This window comes from Psammomys obesus, unplaced genomic scaffold, assembly GCF_907164565.1.
Source record: "Psammomys obesus unplaced genomic scaffold, mPsaObe1.curated_primary_1811, whole genome shotgun sequence".
Classification (NCBI taxonomy): Eukaryota; Metazoa; Chordata; class Mammalia; order Rodentia; family Muridae; genus Psammomys; species Psammomys obesus.
This window is the reverse complement of record NW_026596120.1, coordinates 12,916,841-12,939,254: the sequence shown is the minus strand read 5'-3', so window position 1 is coordinate 12,939,254 and position 22,414 is coordinate 12,916,841. Positions and strand designations below refer to the sequence as shown.

At 41.0% G+C, this 22,414-nt stretch overlaps 1 protein-coding gene across 1 annotated transcript in view; it reads right to left on the bottom strand.

Annotated features, from left to right (window-relative positions):
* The window catches only part of Topbp1 (DNA topoisomerase II binding protein 1), a gene marked incomplete at its 5' end in the record, with an annotated part of 28,639 nt that extends 6,230 nt beyond the window's left edge, over positions 1 to 22,409 (bottom strand). The window contains 13 exons of the mRNA XM_055629506.1: positions 2,968 to 3,105; positions 3,994 to 4,157; positions 5,488 to 5,599; positions 5,830 to 5,978; positions 6,735 to 6,952; positions 9,621 to 9,813; positions 12,048 to 12,150; positions 12,250 to 12,396; positions 13,364 to 13,487; positions 14,645 to 14,754; positions 14,844 to 15,014; positions 20,064 to 20,350; positions 22,385 to 22,409. Coding sequence (XP_055485481.1) covers positions 2,968 to 3,105; positions 3,994 to 4,157; positions 5,488 to 5,599; positions 5,830 to 5,978; positions 6,735 to 6,952; positions 9,621 to 9,813; positions 12,048 to 12,150; positions 12,250 to 12,396; positions 13,364 to 13,487; positions 14,645 to 14,754; positions 14,844 to 15,014; positions 20,064 to 20,350; positions 22,385 to 22,409 — 1,941 coding nt within the window. The remainder of the gene's footprint in view (positions 1 to 2,967; positions 3,106 to 3,993; positions 4,158 to 5,487; positions 5,600 to 5,829; positions 5,979 to 6,734; positions 6,953 to 9,620; positions 9,814 to 12,047; positions 12,151 to 12,249; positions 12,397 to 13,363; positions 13,488 to 14,644; positions 14,755 to 14,843; positions 15,015 to 20,063; positions 20,351 to 22,384) is intronic.
* Between the last annotated feature and the right edge of the window lie 5 nt (positions 22,410 to 22,414).

Below are 22,414 nucleotides of genomic sequence, written 5' to 3'. Positions count from 1 at the left end.
GAAGAGGGCATCAGATCCTCTAGGACAAGATAACAGATGAACAGCCTTGTGGGTAATGGGAAGTGAACCTGAGTCCTCTGGAAAAGCAGCAGGCACTCTTAACCCTGAGCCACCTCTCCAGCACATTAGCTTTTTAAAAAGCAAAAACGCACAACAACAAAAAAACCCAAATTTCATAAAGCTCAGACTAATTACCTACTGTAAGCTAAGGCTAGCTCTGAATTCCTGATTCTCCTGCCTTCCCAAGTGCTAGATTACTGGAGTACCCTCAGTGGACTTAAAATGTCAACAAGTACCCCCCCCCCATTATTTCTCTGGAAAAATGGGTAGGAAGCTTATGTCCATTAAGTCTGAGGACAGCTTGCAGGAGTCAGTTCTATACTTTTGCCATTCAAGCCTTGGGGATCAAATTCAGTTCGTCACGTTTGGTAGCAAGTGCCTTCCTACCTGCTGAGCCATATGTTGGGCCAATAATCCAATAAGCTTTATTTCTGTCACTACATAGCTGTTTCCAGTAAAGAGCATTAAACATGTGGTCTTAGTGTGTAGCCATGGTGTGTCAGTGAGCTGAGCTTCCAGCAGCTGTTAAGGATAAGAGTGAAAGCCTGGCTCTACAGTAGTGGGGCCTTCCTTGTATCTCTTCAAAATGTTTGATATTTGGAAAATTAAATATGTAAGAAATAACACTTTAACAGAAGACAGTAAAATTATCCTGAAAGAAAGGAACTGGAGGCTAACCAGGCTTTGGAGAATACAAAGAACTCAATGGATCATGATAGCACTTTAATAGTGGGATGCCTAGATGTTCTGCGAGTTCTCTGACAGTCTGGTCAAACCTATGGATTCCTCCTCCTCCGTCTTTCTTTAGATAACAACTTAGATAATCCCATACCATATAGATGCTGTTTTAAAATTTCAGAATACAAAGAACTGTGTATTAAAAATAAATATTAAAAGCAAATTTGTGACACAGTAGATAGATGTTATATTAACACATTTAATATAACAAAAAGAACTAACAAAAGAACTAATGATGGGTCTGGTAACTACAATAAACACAGTACTTCAGGATCTTATAAATAAGATGCAAACAAAAATACTAGATTCTCCTCCTGAAATTGGATTCAAAGTCATTTAAGACCTCAAACTCTGAACACGAGAGGAGAGAAAATTTCACTATGAGGTAGGATGCAAGGAATTTCTGAAAAGAACTCTAATGTTTCAGAAATTAACGTATGAGGGACAGGTGGGATGGCTCAGAGATAGAGAGATGTGTCAAGTCTGATGACCTGAGTTCCATCCCCAGTGGAAGGCAAGAACCATCTGCAAGTTGTGCTCCGACCTCCACACTGGTGCCATGGTATCCACCCTCACCCGTGTTACCATAAAAACCGTAATAAAGGAGAAATAAAAAGACTTGACAAATGGGGTTCCATCTCTAACGCTTTTGCAAAGCAAAGAAACAATCTGCTAGTGTGATAACACCCTAAGAGTGGGAGAAAATCTCCTGTATATCCAACAGGAGATTAACATCTAGAATCTATAAAGAATTTCAAAAATTCAACATCAAAAACAGCAAAACAAAAGAAAACAAAAAACCCAAACAACAACAAAAGAAACCCAATCACCCAAGGCAGGGTCCCAGCACATGGGAGGTGGATATGGGAGAAATTCAAGGTCATCCTCAGCAACACAGGGATTTTGAGATCACTCTCTTTTACATGAGACTGAGTCAAAAACTTAAAAAACAACCTCAAATCATTCAATCAGTCAACAGGTAAATGAGGTGAACCAAAAGTTCTCAAAAGAAATACAAACGAAGGGCCAGAGAGATGGCTTAGAGGTTCAAAGAGCAAATTGTTCTTGCAGAGGATCAGAGTTTGATTCCCAGAATCCACACAGACAGCTGCCTATAAGCACCCCCCACACACACACACACAAGATACATGTGGAAAATACTTGAAAAAAATCCTTAGCCACCAGGAAAATGAAAATCAAAGCTAAATTGAGATTCCCTATCAACCTAGCCAAAATGGCTAACATCAGTCCATATTAACTGCTTAAGGGAATGCTGTCATGTAATACATAGGCACATATAGTGGAGTATGATTTAGCCATAAAGAATGGAATGATGTCAGCAGGGAAATGGATAGAAGTGAAGATCATCACTTAAGTCCAGATTAAGAAGGACAAATAGCATGTTTTCTTCTCTATATCGAAACAAAAATTTAAAAATTTAAGGTTAATAAATGAATATAGGATATAAAAGCAGAAGGGGGACTGAACGGGGCGGAGGAAAGAGGCCAGCAAGACAGGGAGGATGTGCGGGGGGACAGTGGAGAGTGAGGATGGGCACAGGTACAGTGACATATGTGCATGGAAACTTTTTAACAAAACTCATGATCATGTGTGCTGGCTTAAACTTATTAACAAAACTCATGATCATGTGTGCTGGCTTAAAAAAATCTGGTTTTTACTGGCATAAATCACGAGTATTATTAATGTTGTGATGTGCGGCCTAGATTTATAATTAAAAGAAATGTTAGCTTTTAATAAGTGATCAGAAAATAAAGGACATACTTTCCCTACTCAAAGAATACAGACTTTGGGTCTCAGGCTTATTAGGGAGAATCTGCACACTCAGTTTAGGACTCCTGATGCTACATCCTGAAAAGCCAAGTTATCTTGAGAAGACCCACATCTTACTGTACAACACAGTGCCCTTTGTTTATTTCCGTAGACAAGATTTCTCTACATAGCCCTGATGTCCTGGAATTCAGTCACCCTCCTGCCTCTACCTTCCAAATGCTGGAATTAAAGGTGACAGCACCTGCACAGCTACAACACAAATTTTAGTTCTATCAATTAAGGAATAAAAAAAACTTAGAATTACTTGGTCAAGTATAATTCTCTTTAAAACAAAAGTCATAATACTGAATCTCATTTGTAGTATCTATATAATAATACCTCAACAATGCCCGATTCTTTTCTTTGCTGGATTCTTTTCCTCCATCTCATTGCTCCAAGTGCTAGTTTTTGCTGGTGCTCAGTGACATCAGTGAGAGCAGCAAGTATGGAGCTACTTCCCCATTCATAATCTTCTTCCTAGAAAATTAGGCCAGTCAACTTCTGGGTTCCTCTAACACAGAGCATTTTCTGGCACCAAAAAGCCTTAAATCTAAGATCAAATCTGTATGTTCAACTGTTAGAGGTGTAGAGAACACTAAACATTTTGTGAATACACAGGATATATAGCTTCATTCTTCACTTGAATTTATTTAAGATTTATTTATTTATTATTTATATAGTATTCTGCCTGCAGGCCAGAAGAGGGCGCTAGATCTCATGCTAGATGGCTATAAGCCACCATGTGGTTGCTGGGAATTGAACTCAGGACCTTTGGAAGAACAGCCAGTGCTCTTAACCTCTGAGCCAACTCTCCAGCCCCACAGCTTCATTCTTATGTTAAGAATCAAGAACAGCTGGCTTTTAATTAAAACCAGAAACTCATTTCCCAGAAACAACACTCCTGGCCAGACAGCTGTATTTTGGTGACTTGGTACATTCAAGAGATCTGGCTTCATGAGAGCAGTCGGAGGAGGCATGGACTGATACAACTCCCAAGGAACTCATACCAGAAGCTTCAGAAGCTGCAGGGTAGACACTAAATAGTAAAGAAAAAGGCTTACAATGAGCTATCTTGAAATCTTCTCAAAATAAGAGGATATCATGTCAATAAAAAAAGCACTGACAAATCAGGTAACAAAAAGCAAGTAGGCCACAATGAAACTCATTTTTTGTATGCCAACTGAAACATTTAAGAAAGAGGTATGTGAATAAAGCACCCTGACTCTGCAAACGTTTTGTTAGTAAGATCATTACACAACTGGTGTAATCTTAACTAGCCACATATGGTCACTTAAATTACATGCATCTGAGTATCTGATCAGGGATCTCCTAGAATAAACCTTTCGTAGGAATGTAAACACACACCTGCACAAAGTGCCCAGCTGTCCTGCAAGCGTCCAGGTAGGAGCGATGAAGCACCCACTTGCCAGCTGCCATGGAGGCTAAGTACTTCTCATTGCGCAGTGGGTAGCCCACAACCATGTGTGTGCAGCTGGGGTCTGAGCACTGCTTCTCGATCACCGACCCACCTTGTGCAGAGAGACATTTTACTAGTTCTACTAGAAACTCTGTTAGTTTTCCTACTGTCTTTCCAAAAAGTGTCATCTTAACTGTGCAAAAAACAAATAAAAAACTTAAGACATATAGATATATAAAACTAACATTCGCTTCAATTTATCATCCCATGACCCAGTGATTTGAAACATTGATTGGGATTGGGGTTTCCTAACAATCAAACCTCCAATGCTAACTCATGTATACACTTTAAATTCAGGGCTTCACATGTGTGTGGGAAAAGGTACTCTACACTGAGCCATGCCACCCCATTCTCTGCTTTAAAAACACTTTATTATTATTAATGTGTATGGGCATTTTTCCTGCTTGTATATTTGTGCACCAAAGTGGCCTAGTACCTGTGGAGGCCAGAAGACGGTATCGGAGCCCCTAAAACTGGAGTTACAAGATAGTTGTGCGGCACCATGTGGGTACTGGGTCTAAAGCCCTGGTCCTCGCTCAGTGCTTTTAACCCTGAGCCCTTCAGTACCTCCTATCCCTTTTTTATAAACTGTCTCACTGGGCAGCCCAGTCTGACTTCAAATTTGAGATCCTCTTGCTTCAGCTTGTCAAACAGAGACACCAGTGGCTGGCCCTATTATTTCTGAATTTTTTTCTTTTTTGCTATGCCAAGCTTTGAGATCAAGTTTTCTTAGTACAACTATCTTGACTCTATAGAGCTATCAAACAACTTAAAAACAAATCTAGTGTAAATTCAAGGGGCTATTTCAAATGAATGAATTAAAAAAAAAACCTGCAAATACATTTCTCTGGTGTTTTATGCTGAATAAATGCTGATTAACAGTTTTTGCATACTAAGTTAATTTCTCCGGTTTCTTTTTACTTCCCAGCAGAATGGCTACCAGACAGTATGATGTGGCCCAGGTGGCCCACATCCTGCTCCATAGTCCAGCTACAATACATCAGGCCTTTCAACTTGCCTCTCCCAGGTCTCAGCGGGAACGTCTGACAGCTAGGTAGAAGGGTAATGTTACTGAGAAGTCCTGAGTGCTGGGAGGTGCATATCACCAGGCCCAGCAAAACCTTTGAATTCTTAGCTCCCACGACTTAGTAACTGGTACAGCAAATTAGATATAGATTACAGCTTAATCTGATATTTTTAAAAAATCAGACTTAATTTGATTTTCAAAATCAAAGCCCTAATGCTGACTCACTGTATGGGCTTAATAACTTACTCAACATCTCCCCATTACACAACAGAAACATGATTATATTTGTATTCTAAATAAGTTGTAATAATAAAATACAAAAAGAAAAAAATTTATAAATATAAAATATTGGTACCTAGGTTTTTAATCAGGTGACAGTATTCAATCCGCTCTTGAGAATTCAGAGATGACATCTGGAACACATACTGTTTTTCAAGTTTTTCATGAGTCTCCTCCAGTGTTTCAATCTAGAATAGTTTTATTTTGGAAAAAAATTAATATTAAAACTATTATCAGATAGTTATTTTATAGCAACATTTTATTCAGTCTTCTAAGGTACCCAATATACAAATTATAATACAAAGAAATTGAATTTCCTATAGTGTGGAGTCTGATGCAGTAAACAAATTCCTACTCCAGCATAAGAACATAAGAACAATACCCAAAGCCGCCATCATCATACCAAGGGTCAACAAACCTTGTCCATAGGTTGTGGAGCCACAGGTGGCTTGGCCAGGGGGAAAGCCACACTGGGAGCTTGAGGCCTGGAAATCAGATGTCTATCTGCTGCTGGAGTTTCTGGTTCTTCAGAGCCTGGGTGCCCTGGCGCTTCAGTCACACACAAGGCTGAGGGTGAGGAAGAAATGCAGCGTGATAGTGTATACATGTAACTTTGAACACATTTAGGAGAACACCTTCACTTGTCTTGGCCAAAATAAAATGAACCATGAACTCTGCCATCAAAACTATACAAAGGCGGAGAGAGGCATGGTGGTGTCTGCTTGTAACCCCAGCAGCTTGGGAGGCCAAGACAAAAAATCTCAGGTTTGACCTACATGGGTACAACCCTGCCTCAAAAACAAGCACTACATAAAAAAGAGAGTAGCCATTTCTCCAGCTTATAAAGAAACGCAACCACATAATCTGAAAGGGCACAGGTGTTACCTGGGTTTTGTGAAACCTTCCTTTCAAAATTGATCTTTTCATCACTATAACATAAACAAATTTGTAAAATGAAAGCAATTCTTGGAAAAAATTAGAAGCTAAGTCTGTACATCACCCAGCACAGGAAGATAACCTTACCCAGTTGGGGTGGGAGAGAAGCTCACATAAGCCAAAGAACACCAAATACTATCTAACAGATAGAAAAGAGGCTAAAAGAAAAACAGCTAATCCTAAATTTCTAAAGATCAAAAAACACACCAACACTATCTAACAGATAAAAAGAGGCTAGAAGGAAAAACAGCTAAACCTAAATTTCTAAATTTGAAGATCAAAAATATTTTTCAATTGACTGATTGATACAGTATAGTTAATTTTCATTTGTATGTGCAATATAGAAAACAACATGCACAGTACAAACAAATAGTTTTTTCTTATTACCTTGCTCAGCAATGTCCGAATGGTCTACAGGCTTTCCAGGAGAATCATCTAGTTTTTTAGCTTCAACCTGAAGCTCAGAAAACTGTGTGGAGTAGCTCGGCCACTGTAAGTTGCTGGCGAGCCTTGCTCTTTCCTCCCTTGCTGTCGGGTCATCCCAAATGATCTGCTCATTTTGGGAGGGCTCTGTGTTGTTATCAGGCACTGCCTGTCGAGACTGCCTAACAAATAGAAGAGACAATTTTAAATAGCAGCCACTGCTGAATCCAAGTGCAGAAAATCGGTAAGTAGTACAAATACACAATATTTGTTGAATAAATCAATCAAAGAAACCCTTTTCTTTTTCGGATAGAGGGTCTCGTTATTGCCGGTATGGTTTTAAACTTGAGATGACCCTCTTGCTTCTGCTTCCCAAGTGCTAAGATTACAGGCATGCATCCTAGTTTGCTTCCTGCTGTTATGGTAAGACCTCATGAACAAAAGCAGCTTGGAGAGAAAGTGTTTATTTCAGCTTACAGTAATAACCAATAACCAAGAGAAGTCAGGGTAGAAACTCAACCAAGAAGCTGGAGTCAGGAACTGAAGAGAGTGTAGAGGAGTGCTGCTTACTGACTTACTTTCCATGGCTTGCTCAGTTACTACACAACCCAGGACCACCTGCCTAGAGGAGGGACCACCCACAGTGGGCTTGGCCCACCTACATCAATCATTAGTCAAGAAAGATGTTCCACAGATTTACCTACATGCCAAAGGGATGGAGGCATTTTCTCATGAGGCTTCCTCTTCCTGGATGACCCTAGTATATGCTAAATTAAAAAACAAAACAAAAAACCTAGCCAGCATAGCATGCACCAATAAATCACTTTAATTTATTTTTAAAATATTTCTAACTGGAAATTTAAAAAGGGTATCTAGAATATTTCAAAAAATACTGTCAATTTAAAAAATTCTAAAATAATGCTGCATTTAAAAATGGGATCTTTTTTAATTCTGTAAGTTAGGAAACATGGTAATGTTTAGAAAACTATAGTTACTGGGTTTAATATTTTCATTTTAAACTTTCTTTTAAAGATAGGTAGGGCCCATGCATCCCAGGGTGGCCTCCATTTGCTCTGTAGTGAAGGATGATGCTGAACTCCTGATATTCCCCCATTCTAGCTTCCATGAGCTGGGATTACAGGTGTACACCTCCATATCTATCTTAATAATTAAGTTATATTTTGTTATTTTTGAGGCAGGGTCTCAGTATGTAGATCTGGCTGCCCTGGAACTCACAATGTAGACCAGATTGGTTATGAACTAACGGAGATCCACCTGCCTATGCCTGAATGCTAGGATTAAAGGCATGTGCCACTATACCTAGCTTTAAATTGTATTTTTAACATAACATTATAGAAGCTATAATTAATGGGTCTTTTAACCCTTGCCAACCAAAATGTCCAGTCTATGATAGATCACTTACTGAACTGTTGAATTATGAATGCATTAAAATATTTCTGAAGCTGGGTATAGTGGTGCATGCTTTTAATCTCAGCACTCAGGAGGCAGAGGTAGGTGGCTCTCTTGTCAGTTCAATGCCAGTCTGGTCTACAAAGTGAGCCCAGGACAACTAGGACTCTGTTACACAGAGAAACTCTTGTCTCAAAAAAAAAAAAAAAAAAAAACCCAAAAAAACAAAACAAGAAAAACAAACAACAACAAAAATGGGCACAGTGGTGCACCCTTGTAATCTCAGCACTTGGGGAGTCAGATCTCTGTGAGTTCAAGAGCTCAAGGCCAGCCTGGTCTACAAATGTATTCCAGGACAGCCAAGGCTACATAGAGAAACCCTGGCTCAAAAAAAACAACAAAAAAAAATTTCAAGTATTTTATTCATTTATCCATGTGTGCATGTGTCTCTCTGTGTGTGTACACATGCCACAGTCAACTTATGTGGAGGTCAGAGGACAATACAAATACACATAGGGGGAGAGGGAGCAGGGGAAGAGCACGAGCGCACAAGCAGTTATATACTTTCTGCTTGTATTATTAAGACAGGCTCTCATAGTCTAGGCTGGCTTTAAACTTGGCATCTTCCTGACTTCACTTTCCAAGGGCTGGGATTTAGGCCTGTGCCACTCCACCTAGGTACATACATTGTTAGTAAGTGGCATACACCTTTAATCTCAGCACCCAGTAGGCAGTGGCAGGAGGATCTCTATAAGTTCAAGGCCAGCCTGGTCTACATATTGAGTTCCAGGACAGCTAGGATTATATTCCAAACTGGACAGAGGCAGAGGCAAGGACAGCAAGGATTATAACCCAAAGTTGATGGAGGCAGAGGCAGAAGCAGGCAGGCGATCTCTCTGAATTCCAGACCAGCCAGAACAAGATCTTGTCTTAAAAACCAACCAAGCAACCACCCACTAACCGAGCCTTTCAGTCTCAGATGCTGACCTGGCACAGGTACTACAGTATGCATGTGTCCGTGCCCATATAGCACACACGATAATAAAATGTTTTAAAACCACTCTAATACTATGTATACACTTATTGTTTAGTGCTAATACTATGGAACAGAGAGGACTGACTGCCCGCTGTGTCTACTTCAAATGGAAAAATGGACTCTAAACATCACAAACCTCAAAGAAAGAACTAACAACTGCTTATGCAAGAAGACGGAGGAACACCCATCAGCAACAGATAAAACCAAAGATGACATTGGGACATACGCAGAATTTGAACTAAATAAGGTCCCACCATAAACCCCTCTGCTGGTCTTAGTAGTCTACACTTTTGCTTTATTTTAAAATTAAGGAAAAAAATAAAATAAAATAACCCACCAATCTAAGTTCCCAGGTGCCTCCACCAGGGGCTTTCCTGCTTTCAAGCCACTGCTGACACACAAACCTGAGTGCCTCCAGGACTCGGCTTCGTCCACTCCGAGCAGAGCGAGCGCTGTCAGGAGTTGAAGAAGTACTGTTACAACTGCTTCTCGACAGGCAAGTCCTCTGCGCCTGTGTCTTCACAATAGAAGTGGCTGACATGATCTCTTGCAGCTGCTTCTGAAAATTTTCTCTCATCTCCAAGGCCTGTGTTAGAGCTTGAAACAAATATAGGAATCAATACCTATATTTGAGAAATCTGTCCTCTCTCCCTTTTACTCCCTCTCCCCTGCTGGTTTTTGAAGATAGGTGTCCAGTGTGCAATGAGGCTGACCTCCCAATTGCGACCCCTCCTCCTCAGCCTCTGGAGTGCTGTGATTACATACATGCTTCATCATACCTACCCTGCTATAAACTTCCCATGTCAATCGTATCTTATTTTGTTTAGATTTAGCCGAACACAAACTGTTGCCATTTACTGAATATTTATACAGGAAGTCAAGGCTTAAATGTCACAAAATACAAAGGTAGCACAAGGACCATATTTGAAATAATGAGGACTCCCTTGGAGGAAGACTTGATTAGTCACTTTGAAGAGCTCCTTGCTTGCTTCTGATCCTTTCTCATTGGTGCAAACTACACTGAGATTCATATAGTCATTTGTATGTACCTAATTTTCTTCAATTGTTCTATTTGTTTATTTGTTGTGGGGGACAGGGTCTTGCCACATAGCCCGGATTGGCCTTGAACTCCCCCCTCCTGCCTCAAATCCTGGGATTACTGCTGTGAAAGCACCAGCCAAGCTTTCACTAATCCTTGAAAGCACAGACAACAACATATTTATCTTTCCTTTCTATTATAGACTAGACACTGAAGCAGATAGCAAGTATTTTCAAAATGAGCAGAACATCACTAACAGGTAAGTCAGAAGTTCTAGTAGGTAGGATAAAGAAGGAGAAGCCAGAGAATAATCCATTAAAACAGACCAGATAGCTCTAAATAAAGTAATCAGCACAGAGCTATTTGTGATATCAAGAAATTCAAAATAACCTATCAAGCCACCTAACCAGAAACAGCAAAATAAAGCAGGGCAGTCCAAATACTACATGGCCAAATTAAAAGCAAGACTGAAGCAGCTCCTGTGCAGACACATCTTGCTTTATCCTATTTCACAAATATTATTCTACAGCTTGAGTGTACAACCTACTGTCTGTGGGTTGAAACTTGGTGTGGTGCTGTGCAGTGGATAGACCCTTTAAGAGGTGAGGCCTAGCCTAAGGTGGCTGGGTCATCAGGAACACTGCCCTAGAAGCAATGAATGTCATTTTCAGGGGAGACTCAGGCTACTTCCGTTCTAGGTCGCTACGACAAGAGTAAGCCTAGTCTACCTCGCTTCTAATCTTTCCCTGTGGTGACACTCGCCCAGCTGCACTCTTTCCCTTTCTGATAAACACTCCTGCCATGCCAGGATGTAGCCAGGGCTTCACCAAGGTTCGAATCGATAAAGCCAAGACTTTTATTCTCTACGGCTGTTTGAGCTAAAAATCTCTCCTTTCTTTATATATTATTTACCCAGGTTCAGGTATGTGTTTTTATAACGACAAAAAACAAAACACTGAAACATTGCTGATTTTCTTAGCAAACCAAAGGCTTTGGCAACCATGTTTTAACCATTGTCCACTTCTTCTTAATACGTCTATCTGGGTGACCACCTGTGACCAGTGATCATAGATGTCGTTATGGTGTAAACCACACCTGTACAAATGCACACTAAAAAGCCATGTGTGCTATGACTGGTTGCTCCCATCTTTCCCTCCTTGGACCTCCTCAATTCCCAAGAAACGACAGTATTCAAATTAGTTCAATTCATATCCTTCAGTGGCGTAAGTGTTCAAGTTAAAGGAAAAGTCACACACCCCTAACTCTAAGGTAAAACTAGTAATGACTGAGTTAAGTGAGGAAGGCAAAAGCCAAGTTAGGACAAAAGGCCATGCCTCTTATGCTGAACTGTCAAGCCATGAAAATGCAAAGAGAAAATCTTGGACGAAATTCAAAGTGCTATCCCAGAGAGTACAGAGCTTATCACTGACATGAAGCTGTGGGTGACTACACCACACAGCTGACCTAGACTGGAACAAGATGCATCTCCAGGGCTGTTTAGAGAGAAGTCAATATCTGGCTTCAAAGCTGGAATGCTAACCCAGCTCTTTCATTAGTGGCAAATGCAGCTGGGGCTTTAAGTCAAAACAAATGTTTTCAAAAGTAAAAAGCAAAGCCAGGTGTGGTGGCCCACACCTAATCCCAGCACTCGGAAGGAAGAGGCAGGCAGGCCGATGTCTGGTTTTGAGGGCAGCCTAGTCTACAGAGCAAGTTTCAGGATAGCCAAGATTATACAGAAAAACTGTCTTTGGAGTGAATGGGACGGGGGGGGGGGAATGAGAAAGTGTCTTACCTCCTTCACAATCATTTCTTCCATTCCCATTCAATAGTCCCAATTCTTTGTTATTCATGACCATATTGTTTGTCACATTTTCTTCTACAGACAAATGATCTGGCTATTCAAGAGAAAAATGGTAACTTCTCAAAGTCACTGCATCAGGTTTCACAGAGGTCTACATCCAGCTTAGAAGGGACACACTGTCCACACTACCTACCTCATTGTCCTTAGATGCAGAAACTGCTGAGGGTGACCGGCTGTTACAGAGCCGGCCATCTTGCACTGTACTGATATCCAGGCTCATCTTGGGGTTGTAAGTGTGTGGATAAAGAGATTCAGGAAGACGCTTATACTCTTGAGCACACTGAAATATAAGTGTGCATTTTAGAAAGCAGTTTACAGTGAAAAACTCTTGTCATGTTAAGTAACAAATTGGGATATAACTTAACCAGTAAATGTCCTTGCCTAATTAATTTGGTGACCTGAGTTCAATCTCTGGAACCACATTAAAGTTAGAAGTAAAATGACCTCAACAAACACCCATGCACACAGAGTTATAAATTAAACACATTGGCCTTACTCTTAAAATATAATGTCTAAGTGAAAGCTCTAATTCTGACTGTGCATTTAGAAAGGTCTCAACCACTCCAGGGAGTACCAAGGAAAGAAGCATAGCTATAAAGGATATCCACACGCTGAATCAACTCTTCTCAAATATGAAATTTCATAAGAATTTAAGATGACATTTCTATCTGTTTCTACTGTGTGGGTATAGGAATGGTGCACAAGTAGAATGTAGAAGTCAGGGGACCCCTTGTGGGAATTGGTTTTCTCTCCTTCCACTGTGTGGGTCCTAGGAACTAAATTCAGATAGTTGGGCTTGGCGTTAAGAGCCTTTACCTCCCAACCTCTTTATTTCACCCACTTTTCATATAAGGAGGGAAAGGAATCAGAATAAAAGTATTCACTTAAAATTTGGTAAATGTTTAAGCAATAAAAATCTTAAGTTCTGATGCTAAAACAATACAATGCTCAGAGCATGACCTATCCATAGCTCAGATCTTAGGACCTATAAGCACAGTCCACGTTGAGTCCAACAGACCCCACCCCTACCCCCGGGGTGAGAATCCTGGAAGGAAGCAGGCGAATCTGAACCCTTTCTACCATCTCTCCTTCATTCCCCAGCCAAAGAGAGCAGTTATTGCCATGACATGTTGCCACATGGCTAATCAAGATTAGCAAATGTATTTGGCGTCACTGAAACTGGCTTGTGCTCTGAAATGTTTGAACATATTCAACCAACTAAGAAGGAAGGGAAAAGCACTGCTTACCTCTAAAAGCCAATGCTCGGAAACAATGTGCACCCCTCTTTCTTTCGCAGATTTGTATTCTCGATTACTATCATTTGCCCGACCCTGATAAAGGAAATGAGTTACCGTCTCATCAAAACTCCACCTGAAACAACCAAATATGGCAAAAGGAATAACTGAGGGAAATAGCAGCTGACTGAACAGAATATTCCAACACGCAAATCTCAAAGAACTAGAGGCTAAGCAAGAATAGTAAAATGGCAGGTTTTGACAAATGTTAGTGGCTCCATTTCCAGGTACACAGTAGAGGAAGATGTTAGAAGAATACTTTAAAAACCCTTTCACTTTGGTTTATAATATATATCACTTTCTAATTACAAAAAGCATTTTCAAATTATTAAAACTTAAGGTATTCAAATCCATTGTCCAGTCATTGGCCACCAGGTTTATTTACTCTATTTCCCATCACAGACTATCTCTGTGTCTCTGTGTTGAGAACTGAGCCCAGACTTCTGTATGTGCTAGGCAAGAACTCTACCACAGCCTAAGACTACATCTCTTAGAGCTGGAGAGATGGCTCAGCGGTTAAGAGCACTGAGTGCTCTTGCAGAGGAACTAAGTTCAATTCCCAGCACCCACATGGCAGCTCACAACTGTCTGTAACTCCTGTTCCAGGAGATCCAACACCTTCACACAGACATACATGCAGTCAAATAAATAAATTAATTAAAAAAAAAAAGACATCTCTTAAGAAAATAGAGAAGACAAGGTCTCACTATGTCGCCCTGGCTATCCTGGAACTCACTGTGTCCACCCTCACGGAGATCCATCTGCCTCTGACTCTGCCTCCCAACTGCTGCAATTAATGGAGTGTTAACACCATATCCTGCCAAAATCCTTTTTTTTTTTTTTAACATTTAAAACAAACTAAAAAATTTTTAATTGCCATTTTAATCCAGGAGAGCTTGCTACAATACTCAGTACTACTCACAGAGAATCACTAAGGTAGAAATAAATAAACTCCATGAAAGAACAACTCCTTTACTATGCTGACCACTCATGGATCACAAGCTTCTAGAACAGTAGCACAGAACAGTTTCCCAAGTATATGTTGGTTGTATAAAATATCAGAATGAACTGTTATGTGGAGAGTATTTTCAAGGCTATGCTAAATTAAAATGGCGATGTTTTATTAGATAAAATATACAAGCAGGGAAAAACAAGGCTTTCTTGTAAACGAACACAAGGCTTTTGGTTCCTTCTGAGCTGTAGCTGGCATCACCAACATAAAGCTGCACCTACCTGTACTCTGCTCCCAGAGAGGCTGCGATCCCATTTAGCTCACTCTGCTTCTTACTAAGCTTTTTACTCACACACACCACAACTTTGTCAAGTGGTTTTGGAGCCTCTTCCTGTACATGGAAAATAAAGAAACAGATCAGCCACGGTTCTTCCACATGCACTAGGGATGCCTTCTACTAAATAAGAAAACCAGGTCTACCTCCTCCAAATGAGCACCCTTCAGCTGGGGGCTGGTGGAAAGACTGCCAGGGTTTCGAGAACTATTAGCCAAAGCAACTTTCAAGTTCCTGACAATGACTTCTGAGAGTGGTGAGCTTAGTTTCTTCTTCTGGCTGGCAGCATCTGGGGTTTCCAAGGCTGCAAGTGCATCCTGTGTTTAAGAACAGAGAAAAAGAAAACAAACAAACCAAACCAAACCAACAAATAAAAAAAAAAAAAAAAATGAGGAGAGATAGGAGGGAAGGAAAAAAAGAGAAAGTAGGGAAAGAAAAGGATTACATCTTTGACCTCCTCTTTTTCTCCCAAATAATAAAAAGCATGAACTATAATTTATTTTTATACTATAAAAGAAAAATTCCATATTCTTCACCAAGCATTAAATAAGGAGCTGGAGAGATGGTTCAACAGTTCAGAGCACTGGTTGCCCTTCCAGAGGACCCAGGGAACCAATCCCCAGCACCCACATGTGATTCACAACTGTGTGTAACACCAGTTCTAGGGGATCAGACACCCTCTGATTTTTCTGGTCACCAGGCATGCATATGATGCACTGACACATATGCAGGCAAAAAAACCCCATACATTTACCATACCTCATTTCCTGGAGTTAAAACTGCAGTTACATAAAGGACCCCAAACCAAAATGAACACAGAAGGAAACAAGTAAGAAAGGATGGGTATAAGAAGACACCAGAAGCAGTAGAAGAGAGGGAACAGGAAGGAAGCCTACCATAGAGGTCCTCTGAAAGGCTCCACCTAACAGGGGATCGAAGCAGATGCTGAGAATCACAGCCAAACTTTGGGCACAGTGCAGGGAATCTTATGGAGGAAAGGGGGATAAAAGGACCTATTGGAGCTCTATAAGGAGACCAACAAAGCCAAAAAAATCTGGGCCCAAGGGACCCTGCAGAGACTGATGCACCAACAAAGAACAAGCATGGAGAGGACCTAGACCCCCTGCTCAGATGTAGCCCATAGGCATCTCAATCTCCATGGGGGTTCCCGAGTAATGGGACCAGTGGCTGTTTCTGACATGAACACAGTTGCCTGCTCTTTGATCATTTATCCCTGGCGATGCAGCCTTGCCAGGCCACAGAGGAAGAGGATCCAAGCAGTCCTGATGAGACTTGATAGACTAGGATCAGATGGCAGGGGAGGAGGACTCCCCCTTTAGTGGACTAGGAGAGGGGGATGGAGGAAAGAAGGAGGGAAGGCGCTACAATCAGGATATAAAATGAATAAATTGTAAAAAATAAAAATATAAAAAAAGAAATTAATCTTCGAAGGTATAAAATACAGGCTCAGTAGGAGGGGAGGGCTGAGACATAGAGAGCTCCATGCAAGGACTGGCTCCTTCCCAACCAACCAGTTGACAGAGATCAGAACTAACCAGGACTGCACTGGAGGCTGAAGTGGGCAACTATCTGGCACCTTTATAAGCACGTAGATGTCCCTGAGTAACACCAAGGAAAGTTCTACAAGTACTTCAGGACAATGGGTGGGGTAAGTTTTACAACAGACTGACGCCTCTCATCTGGGATTTCTGCAGACTACAATGGAGGAAGTCACTGTTATCCAGCCTCATGGTAATACCAAGGAATGCATGACCAATCACAAAGATACAAAAGTTCAACATCAAGTTCTCAAAAACAGCTTCTTTTACTGTCAATGTGAGTAATGAAGTGACACACCTCAAGAAGGAGAGGTCACAAGAGATGTGAATGAATGGTTCAGGAATGTGAGTTCATAAACTTTAATGCCCAGACCAAGTAAAAGATGTCATCAGGAGAAGTGGACAGTCAATGGAGAGGATTCACATCAACTCTCAGCTTTCAGAGTCATAAACCTCTGAAACTATCTTCTACGATTCAGAGAGGCCCTTTAATTCCAGACTTGGGAGGCAGAGGCAGGTGGATCTCTGAGTTTGAGGCCAGCCTGGTCTTCAGAGTGAGTTCTAGGACAGCTTGGGCTACATAGGGAAACCCTGTCTCGAAAAAACAAAACACAGAAAGGCTATGAAGGAGAGAAGGGAAATTGATAGAAAAGCCATAGCTACAGATGGGATCAAGTAGGGATTTATTAGTTATCACAATGGCAGGTGATCAACGCAATGTTTATGGTTTGTGCTGGAGTATAGCTCAGTTGGGAGAGTGCTACCTAGCAGGCACAAAGCCCTGGGCACATTCTCCTGCATCATAACATCAAGCATAGTGATGAACATTTGAGTCTACGTAACAAGGCAACCAGGACTTTCAAAATTTTAAAAATCTTAATCAATCAATCAATCAATCAATCAATCCAGGCATGGTGGGGCATACTCTGGAAGACAGAGGCAGGCAGATCTGTGAATTCGAGGTCAGCCTGGTCTACAAAGTGAGTCCAGGACAGCCAAAGCTGTCTTGAAAAAACAAAATAACAAAACAAAACACAAAAGGTAGGTATAGTGGTATATGTTTTTAATCCCAATAGTTAGCATGCACAGGCAGGTGTATCTCTTTAAGGGTAGTCTGGGTTATGCTGAGAACTTACCTCAAAAGGGGAATGGATATTCTATACTACATACCAAAAGGGGTTGAGTAGGAAATCAAAACACATAATATAAATATATAATGCAAGTATAAATTAATTACAAAATAATAAATGACAGAACTGAGATAAAGATAAGACAGCAGAGACTGAAATCCTAGAACCACAGCCGAAGCCGACAGCCCTCAATCAAAAAGCATTAAACAATTTAGGACAGTTTACATCAAAAGCCACATCCTACATTCTGACTAATGTAAGTCATGCATATCAATGTGTCAACTAACACAGCAACTATTTACTACAAACAAAAACCATGGGAGATGTTTAAAGAAAAAGAATTACCAACACAAGAAACTCGAAACATCACTTAATATGGAGGATGTGTAAATAAACACATCAGGAAAGGATATAAAATAAGCAATAAAAAAGTTACATCTTTTGTAGAAATATATTGGATATATATCGAACACTGTACACCTTAGATAAAAGAAAATACCATCTCATGATAAATAAACTATAGTTATATAGAACATGGGCAAGTCTCCACAAAGAGGCTAAACAAATCCAACCAAACAGATGCAAAAGACTAGAGACCAGGCATGGTACTACACGCCTTTAATCCCAGGATTTGTGGAGGCAGACGCAGGCAGATCTCAAGGTCAGCCTGGTCTAAAAAGCAAGTCCAATACTTGCAAGGCTACACAGAGAACCCCTATCTTGGGGAGAAGGGGGAAGACTTTATAACACTGCCTTTATGAAAGCCAAAAACAAGCATAACATAGGTGTGACAAGCTAGCGGGGAGGGAGCCACTTACGAAATACAAGTAATAGGAAGCAGCATGAGGAAGAGTACACAGTATTAGCAACTCTATCTGAACATGGACAATGGCTTCCCTACTGTTAGCAACTATTTCATTTAGCAGTGCACCGGTTTTCTTTATTTACTATTTAAGGGAGCTGTGAACTATGTAACTTAAATTGTCAGGACTCACTCCATGACTTAACATGATCCCACAAAAGGCATGAAGCTCAAAGGAGTTCACATGTGTCAAAAGGCAGCGTGATGCAGTCGTACTGACCAAAACAGTGATTTTCCTCTGATGAAGGCTCATGGGGCAGAGCACAAATCACAGCACCTCAGAAGGGATTTTATGTAAAACGGTAGGACTCTGCCTTTGTAGAATACTAAAGAAGCCATTTTGTCTTTCCTAAGAGCCACCATAACTGGTAAGATTAAGAGTATACATTAGCCTGGCAACAACTGCCCAGGGTATCGATTAACATTTACTTTCAGAAGATGAATAAATCTGCCCCTAAACTTTAGTGGAAAGTTTTGGTGTCTTTAAAAACTCAGGTTATTGTAAACATGATTTTGTTTTAATTCCAGGTGTGGGGTATGAGGTTGATTCACACTGTCCACAGCAGCAAACTATTTCCCTCCCAGGCTCCGTGAGAGAGCTCTTTGCCAGTTGCAGATAGTATAATTCTGAGGACTCTTGAGAGGGAATAGATGCCAGAGGCCAGAGAGACAGAGGAGCGTTCCAAGGAAGGAGAATGCTGATGCTCCCACTTGCTATTCCTGGTTGCAGTTTGATGAGAGGTAGGAGACGAAGATTGGACTTCCTCCAAGGAACCCAACAACCCTAACTAGTAGGAAGTAGCTAAAGAGAACCCTGGCCCCTCTCCTCACTAACCTTTCTTTCCTAACAAGTGTTGGAAGGGATTGGGGTAGAGAATGAAAAAAGAGGCATAAGAAACGTAAATAATACACCAATACTAAGCACAGTAGTAAAAATGCCTAAAATGCACTTGGTTTTCTTGTGGACTGAACCCAGGTCCCCTCGTGCCGGCCAGGCCAATATTTTATTACAAACCTACCTCTACAACTCTCTTTCAACAACTAAGCAAAACCAAAAGTACTTTTTGTTTGAGACAGGCCTTGAACTCACTATGTAAACTAGACAAGTCTTGAACTTATGATCCTCCTGCTTAGCCTGCAAGTTACTGAGATTGCAGGCAATACTAACAGCCCAGGAAAAATGCCATTTCTTGATAATTCTATAAGCAAACTGTTAACAGGTAAATGGATTCAAGTATACAGAAATTATAGTCAATGACTAACTCAGAAGGCCAAAAGTTCCCTAATGAAAGGTGAGGAAAAAATAAAATCCCCCCCCCCCAAAAAAAAAAAACCATCTTAGAGATCCGGAAGGGGTCTATTTGAATATGTTTCCTTAGCCTTTGACTTGTGAATAAATTTCAAAAGGTGTCAGACCCCACTCATCAAACAGAGAAAACCCCACTCATCTCCTCTAAGCAGAGAGAACTTAACTGAAAAATTAAGGTGACACTAGGAGCTTTCAGAAAGCCCAAAGCACATTTATGTCATCCAGAAATGGTGGCAACATGTTTGTTATTTTAAAGCTAATAAAACCATTTCATAAAAAAATCATTTCAGGGATGAAACGATCTGCCTAGAACCGTGTTCATGAGCAATATAGAACTTGAACTGAGAGTCCTAACTTCACATTATACGTAGCTGCCACTGTTATCTCAGCCCTGAGCACCTATTTATCACCATGTTTGGAAAATTTTCTAGCACAAACTTTTGGTGGCGACGCATAACCGGGGGCTCTACCTTTATAAACAATGAAGCCATTAGCACTAGCCTTACCGTCACATCAAAGGACGGCTTGAAAAGCTTGTCCTTGGACAGAAACTTTGATGGTGTATCCAGGTGTAAGGAGGGCTCCTTCTTAGGCGGCTGTCCTACTGTTGGAGAGGCAGAGTACTGCCTACTGTGCTGCGAGATGACAGCATGGAAAGCCTTACTCTGAAAGCGGTTCATGTCCAAGGGTGTAACAGCCATTTTTCTGTGAATTTCCAGGTGTGTGTCAGGATGTGCTGGAGAATCTGGATTTCGAGTCACGCCATTTGGTATCTTAGTTTCTAACAATTGTTCTACAGATTGAAAATACAAAGAAACAAAGAGCCACTAATATGAGATTTTTCTTTCAAATGAGGCAAAGTGACATGTTTATATTGTTACATTCTACATACTGTTATCAATACACTTTAAACCATAAAATTATATTCCTACTTTCCAAGAAGCAAACCAGACAAATTTTTGAGACAGGTCTCATATATCCTTGCAGGTATGCATAACCTGTTGACATTGCGGCAAAACATTGTCATTTACAAAGAGAACTCCACAACCAGGGTTCAAAGAACCCAGTTAGTTTAGGATTTTGTGCTGGGCTAAACTCAAAGCCATCTTTGTATAAACGCAGCCCACAGGCCACAGGCCAGACACCCTTCTGCCTCACAAGTGTTGGGCTTTGTAGATGAGCACCGTAAATCCTGCTTCCAGATGACATATTAAAATATATGTTGAGGACTGGAGAGATGGCTCAGTGGGTGAAGTGCTTACTTTGTAAGAACAAAGACCTGAGTTCAGGGTCCCTGTACCCACATGAAAGCTCAGTGCGCTGGCGTAGGCAGGCAGATTCCTGGAGCTCTCACCTAATCAATGAGCTTCAGGTTCAGTGAGAGAGCTTGTCTCTAAAAATAAGGTGGAACATGAAAGAGGAAGAATGTGATGTTGACCTCTGGTCACAGAGACATGTACATGCATACATCACAAACACAAATAAACACACACACACAGACATGTGTATGCATGTGTGCAAGAAAGGTGTGCATCCATGTGTGTACTGAATTGGACACACAGTAAATGAAACTATTATAAACCCATTCATACATACACACATATCAACTCAGCCAAGACACAGTAACAAGAAAATTCCAATTACCTGCACTCAGAGTCAAGTGTAGTCGATGTTTTCCAAAGCCTTCCTACTGAGCTATCCCTACCCCCAAGCTCACTGCTGTGGCAATCATGTCTAGTCTGTCTGGGTTGATGGGCAATAGGTCTCAGGTGCCCCCAAGATTGACTGGCCGCTGCAGCCTGCCCAGCAATGCTACACTCAGAAGCTACTTGTATCCCCTACATCTGCCTTCTACTTTTGCTCAACACTAAACAAAACACTTGTGACTGCTTCATGCCAGGCACATCGCTAGGCAATAAAAATGAAGAATTCACAAGACTTGCACAGTCCTTGCCTTTACAGAGTTTATAGTTTGGCAAGGACAGGAAAGCACACCAGCCTCTTCAAGGAAAAAGAATGCCAAAATGGAAAGAGTGCGAAAATAAGATTAAGGCCATAACTGCTAAGTCAAAGACAGCATCTGTTCCAGAAAAATGGCCATTCTAACTGAAGATGAAAGGAAGATAGCTGTGCTGGCTGGTTTTATGTCAAGTAAACACAGGCTGGAGTCACTAGGAAGAGAGAACCTCAATTAAGAATATGCCTACCAGGTTGGTCTGTGGTGTTTTCTTAATTGATGACTGATTTGGGAGGGCCCAGTTCCCTGTGGTGACACAGCCCTGAGCAAGGTGGTCCCTGGGTGGCATAGAAAGGCAGACTGAGCACACCATGAAGTAAGCCAGTAAGCAGCACTCCTCCATGGCCTTGCACCAGCCCCTAGACTTCCCTGGATGACAGACTACACGTTGTAAAATGAAATAAATGCTGTCCTCCCCAAGCTGCTTTTGGTCATGGTGCCTTACCGCACAATACAAAAGTAACTAAGACAGTAGGCAAGTACTAAGTTATCTTGAGGGAACATAAAAACACTCAGATAAGCAGCGATAGCACATTCAATACACAGCATGCTAGTGCAGGCCATAGGGCTAGATGCTCACACCTTTCACAACATTGAAACCTTGAGTGTGCACATTACTAGCTTTCAGAGCATATTGACAACACATGGTACAGCAGACCAAGGATCTGTGCTAAGAGCACACATCCACCTGGCCACCACTGACAACACCCAACAAACACTCACAGGACCCATCACAAACAGGAAAATAAATAAACTTCTCAGAGCAAGTCCTGGAACATTCATATTCAGAAAAAAAAAAAAAGTTCTGACCTTGTTTAGGTACACTGTCAACCAAAAAAA